Raw genomic sequence first — 10,000 nt, 5'->3', positions numbered from 1 at the left:
AGTTGGTTTATGCTGGTCTAAACCAGTCTATGCTGGTTTAAACTGGTCTAGTTCTGGTTTAGCTGGTCAATCCATGCTGGTCAACTCCACACCGAAATGACAGTAGCACAGCACCTCAGCCGAGCACTGATTGATTTCGGCAGTAAATCCAAGACAACCACAAGGACTGAGCTGCTGTTTAACGGCTTGTGCACGTCTGTAATGTACCTTTGTGTGCTTGTGTTTCAGGGTGCACTACTTACATGGACATAGTGATTGTTCTGGATGGTTCCAACAGTATCTACCCTTGGTACGAGGTGCAGAACTTCCTCAGTAACATCCTCAGCAAGTTCCACATCAGTCCGGAGCAGATGCAGGTGCGTGTGGGTGAAAGTGAACTGTAAACCATTTGAAATGAGAGCACGGGCCTTCCGTCAGGCTCTAGCCAGTCTGCGTCTAATTCAGCTCATCCTAACTGGACGCTGTGTTGAAGCAGGTGCATCAGAACACTGTAGACCACTCGCTGTCCACTCTGTTAGACACTCCTACCTTGTCGGTCCACCTGTGTCAGTCATCCTCTAGTCCTTCATCAGTGGCCACAGGACGCTGGTGGCTGGATGTTTTTGGTTTTGGTTCTCAGTCCCACCAGCGCAACACACACTAACACACCACCACCACCACGTCAGTGTTACTGCAGTGCTGAGGATGACCAACCATCCAAATAGTACCTGCTCTGTGAGGGTCCATGGGGGTCCTGACCACTGAAGAACAGGGTAACAGAGTATCAGAGAAACAGATGGACTACAGTCTGTAACTGTAGAACTACAGAGTGCAGCTCTACAGTAATAAAGTGGCTGATCTGCAATGCTGTAGCCCATCAAGGTCTGATTTTAAGGCTGTACGTTGTAGGTTGAAATGTATGACAGATGGATCTCAGTCATCACAGAAGCCATTGTGTGTGTGTGTGTGTGTGTGTGTGTGTCCTCAGAGTGGAATCGAGCCCAAACACAAACGCTGGCAGCTGAAATAATAGCCGTATTAATGTGAATGGACAAGGGCTGCGGTTTCTCATTGAGCAGCGTAGAGGACCGAGAGTCAGAGCTTATGAATGCGTGTGTGTACATGAGAGAGACAGAGGACACACTTCTGGGTCTTTGTCAGTGAGCGCTGTGGCTTTGTGAGTAAGGGCAGTAAAACGAGGCTGTGTGTGTGTGTGTGTGTGTGTGTGTGTGTGTGTGTTTGCGAGGCAGTAGTCAGTCTGGGTGAAGCTGGGGTAAAAGGAAATTCCTCTGGTTTCTGAAGCCGTTCTTATCCTGGCACAACTGTGCGTTACTGGAGTGCTTTTGGTTTGGTATGCTGGTGTGGCCGTCCATTCCAAAGCCCTCTGACCCAAACATGCCCCCGGTGACTGGCACACGCTCACTCTACACTTCCAGAACAACCGCATGGCGTGTATGTCTCCATAAGGTGCTGTTCAAAAATGTTATCGGACCAGTTCAACTGCGGATAAAAGTATAAAACGCTTCTAATTTTTTCTAAATTCTGCTCGTCCTGAATAACTACGCCGATCAGGCCTCACACTCTGACCACCTCCTCGTTTCTACACTCACTGTCCACTGTATCAGCTCCACTGACCGTTCAGTTCCCCTCTGTAGTTCTACAGTTACAGACTGTAGTCCATCTGTTTCTCTGATACTCTGTTACCCTGTTCTTCAGTGGTCAGGACCCCCATGGACCCTCACAGAGCAGGTACTAGTTGGGTGGTGGGTCATTCTCAGCACTGCAGTGGCACTGACATGGTGGTGGTGTGTTACTGTGTGTTGCGCTGGTGCGAGTAGATCAGATACAGCAGTGCTGCTGGAGTTTTTAAACACTGTGTCCATTCACTGTCCACTCTATTACACACTCCTACCTTGTCGGTCCACCTTGTAGATGTAAAGTCAGAGACGACAGCTCATCTGCTGCACAGTTTGTGTTGGTCATCCTCTAGTCCTTCAGTGGTCACAGGACGCTGCCCACAGGACGCTGCCCACAGGACGCACTGCTGTGTCTGATCCACTCAGACCAACGCAACACACACTAACGCAGCACCACCACATCAATGTTACTGCAGTGCTGAGAATGATCCACCACCCAAATAGCACCTGCTCTGTGAGAATCCCTGATAAAATGGACAATGAGCATAGAAACAAGGAGATGGTCATGATGTTATGTCTGATTGGTGGACCAAAAGAAATGGTTTAAAATGTTCTGGAAAAAAATCCTGGTTCCAGTGACTTGCACTAAAAGTAACGTATGTTTTTTTTCCTTCTCCTGTAAAGTTCTGGTACGAGGTTTTGTTCCAACAACATTGTGAGATGTATATCCCTCAACAGAGTTAAAATGACTGTTTTTAATGAGCACAACATGCAATTAATCTGCAAAATTTCAAAACGTTCTGGTGTGTTGTTAAACCCTTGAAAGGCCTAAGCTCACCGCATGCCCAAAGTTCTATTACCCACTTATAAAATCTAAGAATAGCTCAGCCAGTTTGCATTGAAGTCCCTGTAGTTACTGAATAATAAGTCTTAGTTACTTAATTACGTAATACGCCTGAGATTAGCAACGTTTTGAAGTGTTGTGCATGTCAGAAACTAACATTAATAAAGTTTAGTTTAGCTCAGTTACGTGTGTGTGTGTGTGTGTGTGTGTGTGTGTGTAGGTGGGTGTCCTGCAGTATGGAGAGATCTCCATTCATGAGTGGTCTCTGAAGGACTATCAGTCCACACAGGATGTTGTGGAAGCTGCCAAGAACATCAGCCGTCAGGAGGGACGTGAGACACGCACCGCATATGCCATCCACATGGCCTGGTACTGATCATCACATCTACAATCACCATCTCACACTGCCTGTGCCATCAACCCCCAATCACATCTACAATCACCATCTCACACTGCCTGTGCCATCCACACCCAATCACATCTACAATCACCATCTCATGCTGCCTGTGCCATCAACACCCAATCACATCTACAATCACCATCTCATGCTGCCTGTGCCATCCACACCCAATCACATCTACAATCACCATCTCATGCTGCCTGTGCCATCCACACCCAATCACATCTACAATCACCATCTCACACTGCCTGTGCCATCCACACCCAATCACATCTACAATCACCATCTCACACTGCCTGTGCCATCCACACCCAATCACATCTACAATCACCATCTCACACTGCCTGTGCCATCAACACCCAATCACATCTACAATCACCATCTCACACTGCCTGTGCCATCAACTCCCAATCACATCTACAATCACCATCTCACACTGCCTGTGCCATCCACACCCAATCACATCTACAATCACCATCTCATGCTGCCTGTGCCATCAACACCCAATCACATCTACAATCACCATCTCATGCTGCCTGTGCCATCAACACCCAATCACATCTACAATCACCATCTCATGCTGCCTGTGCCATCAACACCCAATCACATCTACAATCACCATCTCACACTGCCTGTGCCATCCACACCCAATCACATCTATAATCACCATCTCACACTGCCTGTGCCATCAACACCCAATCACATCTACAATCACCATCTCATGCTGCCTGTGCCATCAACACCCAATCACATCTACAATCACCATCTCATGCTGCCTGTGCCATCCACACCCAATCACATCTACAATCACCATCTCACACTGCCTGTGCCATCAACACCCAATCACATCTACAATCACCATCTCATGCTGCCTGTGCCATCAACACCCAATCACATCTACAATCACCATCTCATGCTGCCTGTGCCATCAACACCCAATCACATCTACAATCACCATCTCATGCTGCCTGTGCCATCAACACCCAATCACATCTACAATCACCATCTCACACTGCCTGTGCCATCAACACCCAATCACATCTACAATCACCATCTCATGCTGCCTGTGCCATCAACACCCAATCACATCTACAATCACCATCTCATGCTGCCTGTGCCATCCACACCCAATCACATCTACAATCACCATCTCACACTGCCTGTGCCATCAACACCCAATCACATCTACAATCACCATCTCATGCTGCCTGTGCCATCAACACCCAATCACATCTAAAATCACCATCTCATGCTGCCTGTGCCATCCACACCCAATCACATCTACAATCACCACCTCACACTGCCTGTGCCATCCACACCCAATCACATCTACAGTCACCATCTCACACTGCCTGTGCCATCAACACCCAATCACATCTACAATCACCATCTCACACTGCCTGTGCCATCAACACCCAATCACATCTACAATCACCATCTCACACTGCCTGTGCCATCAACACCCAATCACATCTACAATCACCATCTCATGCTGCCTGTGCCATCAACACCCAATCACATCTACAATCACCATCTCATGCTGCCTGTGCCATCAACACCCAATCACATCTACAATCACCATCTCACACTGCCTGTGCCATCAACACCCAATCACATCTACAATCACCATCTCATGCTGCCTGTGCCATCAACACCCAATCACATCTACAATCACCATCTCATGCTGCCTGTGCCATCCACACCCAATCACATCTACAATCACCATCTCACACTGCCTGTGCCATCAACACCCAATCACATCTACAATCACCATCTCATGCTGCCTGTGCCATCAACACCCAATCACATCTAAAATCACCATCTCATGCTGCCTGTGCCATCCACACCCAATCACATCTACAATCACCACCTCACACTGCCTGTGCCATCCACACCCAATCACATCTACAGTCACCATCTCACACTGCCTGTGCCATCAACACCCAATCACATCTACAATCACCATCTCACATTGCCTGTGCCATCAACACCCAATCACATCTACAATCACCATCTCACACTGCCTGTGCCATCAACACCCAATCACATCTACAATCACCATCTCACATTGCCTGTGCCATCAACACCCAATCACATCTACAATCACCATCTCACACTGCCTGTGCCATCAACACCCAATCACATCTACAATCACCATCTCATGCTGCCTGTGCCATCCACACCCAATCACATCTACAATCACCATCTCACACTGCCTGTGCCATCAACACCCAATCACATCTACAATCACCATCTCACATTGCCTGTGCCATCAACACCCAATCACATCTACAATCACCATCTCACGCTGCCTGTGCCATCAACACCCAATCACATCTACAATCACCATCTCATGCTGCCTGTGCCATCCACACCCAATCACATCTACAATCACCATCTCACACTGCCTGTGCCATCAACACCCAATCACATCTACAATCACCATCTCACACTGCCTGTGCCATCAACACCCAATCACATCTACAATCACCATCTCACGCTGCCTGTGCCATCCACACCCAATCACATCTACAATCACCATCTCACACTGCCTGTGCCATCAACACCCAATCACATCTACAATCACCATCTCATGCTGCCTGTGCCATCAACACCCAATCACATCTACAATCACCATCTCACACTGCCTGTGCCATCAACACCCAATCACATCTACAATCACCATCTCATGCTGCCTGTGCCATCAACACCCAATCACATCTACAATCACCATCTCATGCTGCCTGTGCCATCAACACCCAATCACATCTACAATCACCATCTCATGCTGCCTGTGCCATCAACACCCAATCACATCTACAATCACCATCTCACACTGCCTGTGCCATCAACACCCAATCACATCTACAATCACCATCTCATGCTGCCTGTGCCATCAACACCCAATCACATCTACAATCACCATCTCATGCTGCCTGTGCCATCCACACCCAATCACATCTACAATCACCATCTCACACTGCCTGTGCCATCAACACCCAATCACATCTACAATCACCATCTCACACTGCCTGTGCCATCCACACCCAATCACATCTACAATCACCATCTCACACTGCCTGTGCCATCAACACCCAATCACATCTACAATCACCATCTCACACATGCCATTGACATGTGCCACTTAACACTTGTCGTTTTAAATTCAGTGCTGTTGAATCACCGCCTTCAGATCAATGCATTTATACACCTCTAGAGTGTTGGGCTCTTTCTCCTGACTCTGTGTGAGTGTGTGTGTGTGTGTGTGTGTGTGTGTGTGTGTGTGTGTGTGTGTGTGTGTGTGTGTGTGTGTGTGTGTGTTTGGAGTTGACCACTCAATAGTCCCTTTGTAGTTGAGTCCAAATGCTGTAATAGTATCGCCACCCCAGAGACATGTGGAGGCACGCATGCACTTTCATTTGCATTCAAGCCTTTCCATTGTACTCATTCCTCTTCCTCTTTATTCATCCCTCACTCATACATCCGTCAGTACCTGACACTCTTTCACTTTTTCCATACCAGCGCTACGGTCCTCCTTTTCCGTGACCGTTGATAAATGTAAACAAACTACTGACCACAGAGAAAACTCGCGCTGTTAAACTCTGAGAACATTGAGAGCAGTATCCGCCCAGAGGCCAGCGCCAGTTCCATTTCTCCTTCTCCTCCTCGTCCCTTCAAGCCGCCTACACTCTGTATCTGCATTATGACCGTAGCAGGAGAGCAAACCTGCTGTGGGAGCTTTCAGTGGTGAGTTTAGAAATGGACCATATTTCCCATTCTAACACTGGAAAACATGGCGCTGGAAGTTTGCATGACTTAACCTAATCAGCTGCTTCTCTAGAGATGTATGGATGTGGAGTTAAGCCTTTACTAGGGGGTGCTGGGAGCAAGCTCCACCAGGAGCTTGGTGTCATGAATTCTAAGAGTAGGAGGTACAGTAGGTGTAAAATTTGGCAGTTTGGCACATGTTAGGTCCATCCCCATATGGCAATTTCATTAGATTTCAAAGAATGTCACATATACAAGGAGATTCACTCGAAAGAGGCCCGAATATACTTTGACATGTGTGTAATCAACTGCCACATACATGAAGGGGCACGGGGGGCTGCACCTGGAAGTTGCAAACGGAGGTTAAACGTGGCGACGGCTGCCCGGCACCTACCTCATCGCTCCAATGCAGGGGTGTCCCGGCGTGTTCGAAGCTGAGGAGCTCATTGCACGCTGTTTTGTTCAGTTTGCTTCATCCTGGAGAGACTTATTACAGAATATTCGGGGCCTCTTTCGAGTGAATCTCCCTGTATGAGCATATATGAGCTTCATTTGTATCCAACTTAGATTCTGTCATATGACCTACATGACATACATGACAACTTGTTTGAAATCGGCCGTTTTCCAATATATTTCGGCCATTTATCAACATGTCGCTGCTGTCAGAGGAAAAGCCACGTTTGAGTAAAACCACATTGAACAATCAAAAAAAGGCAAGAAATCAAATGAATCATCTTCTAATAAGCTTACAACCCACTCGATATGAGGCATTTGCATATATTGACTGGAGTTAAGATCATTTCACTTGCCAAGATGCTTTTCCTGCAGTGTGGGAGTGCCTTTCTTCCCTCAACTGCTGGAGTTGTTTTTTTCTGGGAGAATTCCGCTGTAATTAAAGTCAAATTGCAGAGTTTGCTAATCACATAACCCCTATTATGCCTTAAATGTTGTATTGCCACACCTTAAACCAGCCGAACACTTCGTTTGGCTCGATTCATTCACAGAAATAACTCACTTATCCATCTCAGCCTCCTCGTCTTCAGTGCTGCGCAGCCACGTCTCCTGACTGCAGACTCCCTCTCGGCCATGCCTGTTATTCAAGGCTATATAAGGCTTTCACTGTTGCGTTCGCTTCTCTGTGTGAGGAACACAGTTCTGGCAAACCGGGAGCACATTTCTGATGTTAAGCGCTTGCAGTGCTGTGGTTTTCTCCATTTTTTCTGCGAGCCAGTGAAACAGCGGCCTTCGTGAACCGCTGCTTTCTCCGGCATCGTTTTATCATCAGTTCCCCACGGAGTTTGGGCAGGGGTGCAGCTCAGGACTGTGCAGCTGCAGCGACTGTGAAACAGTGTTCTGGCAGGCCTCAGTGACGGGGAAGGTGGGCTGTGCAGAGCCGCTGTTGTTGTTGCTCTGGCTGTTTGCTCTCGCAGCTCCTTAGCGTGTTAATGTGTGTAGTATGGAAGTTCATAAATTACTGTCGTTTAATCTGGGGCTGCGACAAATATTCAATAATATTCAGGGAATTTAAAAATTCTGATATTTTAAAACATTGCTTTTATGAACCCACAAAAAAATGAAGTGATTGTGCAGCTTAAACTAGCTAAGATGTTGCTATGTGATCGTTGTGGTATCTGTGATTGCTAGGGTGTTGCTAAGTGGTTGCTATGGTATCCTTGGTAGTTAGTAGGGTGTTGCTAAGTGGTTGCTATGGTATCCTTGGTAGTTAGTAGGGTGTTGCTAGGTGGTTGCTATGGTATCCTTGGTAGTTAGTAGGGTGTTGCTAGGTGGTTGCTATGGTATCCTAGGTAGTTAGTAGGGCGTTGCTAGGTGGTTGCTATGGTATCCTAGGTAGTTAGTGAGGTGTTGCTAGGTGGTTGCTATGGTATCCTAGGTAGTTAGTGAGGTGTTGCTAGGTGGTTGCTATGGTATCCTAGGTAGTTAGTAGGGTGTTGCTATGGTATCCTAGGTAGTTAGTAGGGTGTTGCTAGGTGGTTGCTATGGTATCCTAGATAGTTAGTAGGGTGTTGCTAGGTGGTTGCTATGGTATCCTAGGTAGTTAGTAGGGTATTGCTAGGTGGTTGCTATGGTATCCTAGGTAGTTAGTGAGGTGTTGCTAGGTGGTTGCTATGGTATCCTAGGTAGTTAGTAGGGTGTTGCTAGGTGGTTGCTATGGTATCCTAGGTAGTTAGTAGGGTGTTGCTAGGTGGTTGCTATGGTATCCTAGATAGTTAGTAGGGTGTTGCTAGGTGGTTTCTGTGATGTAACAGATGGTTGCTGTGATTATGCAAATTAGGTTGCTGAAGAATCTCAAGTGGTTACTAAGGTGTTGCCAAGCAGTTGCTATGGTATCCTCAATTGGGAGCTGAGGTGTTGCTAGGTGGTTGCTATGGTATCCTAGGTGGTTTCTAAAGTGTTGCTGGGTGCTTGCTAGGATGTTGCTAGGTGGTTGCTATGGTAACTCAAATGGTTGTTAGGGGGTTGCTAAGCAGCTGCTAAGGTGTTTCAGTTCGTTATTAGGGTGTTGTTAGGTGGTTGCTATGGTATCCTAGGTGGTAAGTAGGGTGTTGCTAGGTGGTTGCTGTGGTATCTTAGGTGGTTGCTAGGCTGTTGCTAGGTGGTTGCTGTGATATACCGGATGGTTGCTGTGATTATGCTATTAGGTTGCTATGGAATCTTACGTGATTGCTAAGGTGCTGCCAAGTGGTTGCTGTGGTGTCCCAGGTGCTTGCTAGGGAGTTGCTAGGTGATTGCTAGGGGGTTGCTAGGCAGTTGCTATAGTATTCCAGGTGGTTGCTGGTGGTTGCTTATATGGTTATTAGGGTGTTACTAATGGGCTTATATCATGGTGATTTAAGCTGGGTGCACAAAGTTTTGCCCCCGTTCATTCCTATGAGGGAAAAAATCATTTAATGATGTACAGAGTGTATGACAGAGCATTGAAGCTCATCCTTTAATCTCAGTGACCTCTCTGCAAAAAATGACTCTCTGTTTTGGCAGGTGAAAGAATTTTAATTTACAATTTAATTTAATTTTCAAGACTTCTGCAGATAACTGCGCTTATTTTAAGAAGTAATGAAGACAGTCGTACAAGTTTTAAGAGATACTGCAGTTAATTCTGTTTATTCTGAGAAATATTGGAGATAATCGTACATACAAGAAATACTGCAGATGGAAAGAGTGTATATGATTTTACTTCTGACTTTAGGGATAATTTGCCCTAGAAGTGAATTTTCTGATGGAATCCAGTAAAAACCTGAAGGAAAATGTTGTAGCCTTGAAATATATGTACAACAATCACATAATGAGAAATATTAGAGATATTAACTGGACATAGAAGGTTTTCACTTGCTGAGAGATCATTTTTTGCAGTTC

The 10,000-nt window shown here is 46.4% G+C and overlaps 1 protein-coding gene across 2 annotated transcripts in view; it reads left to right on the top strand.

The window, feature by feature from the left end:
- itga10 (integrin, alpha 10) overlaps positions 1-10,000 on the top strand; it is an 81,335-nt gene that overhangs the window by 30,191 nt on the left and 41,144 nt on the right. For both annotated transcript variants that reach the window (XM_037536719.1, XM_037536720.1), the window contains exons 7-8: positions 229-356; positions 2,681-2,829. In XM_037536719.1, coding sequence (XP_037392616.1) covers positions 229-356; positions 2,681-2,829 — 277 coding nt within the window. The remainder of the gene's footprint in view (positions 1-228; positions 357-2,680; positions 2,830-10,000) is intronic.

This window comes from Pygocentrus nattereri, chromosome 3, assembly GCF_015220715.1.
Source record: "Pygocentrus nattereri isolate fPygNat1 chromosome 3, fPygNat1.pri, whole genome shotgun sequence".
In the NCBI taxonomy this organism is placed as follows: Eukaryota; Metazoa; Chordata; class Actinopteri; order Characiformes; family Serrasalmidae; genus Pygocentrus; species Pygocentrus nattereri.
Note: the sequence above shows the minus strand (reverse complement) of the source record. Positions and strands in the feature narration are given on the sequence as shown.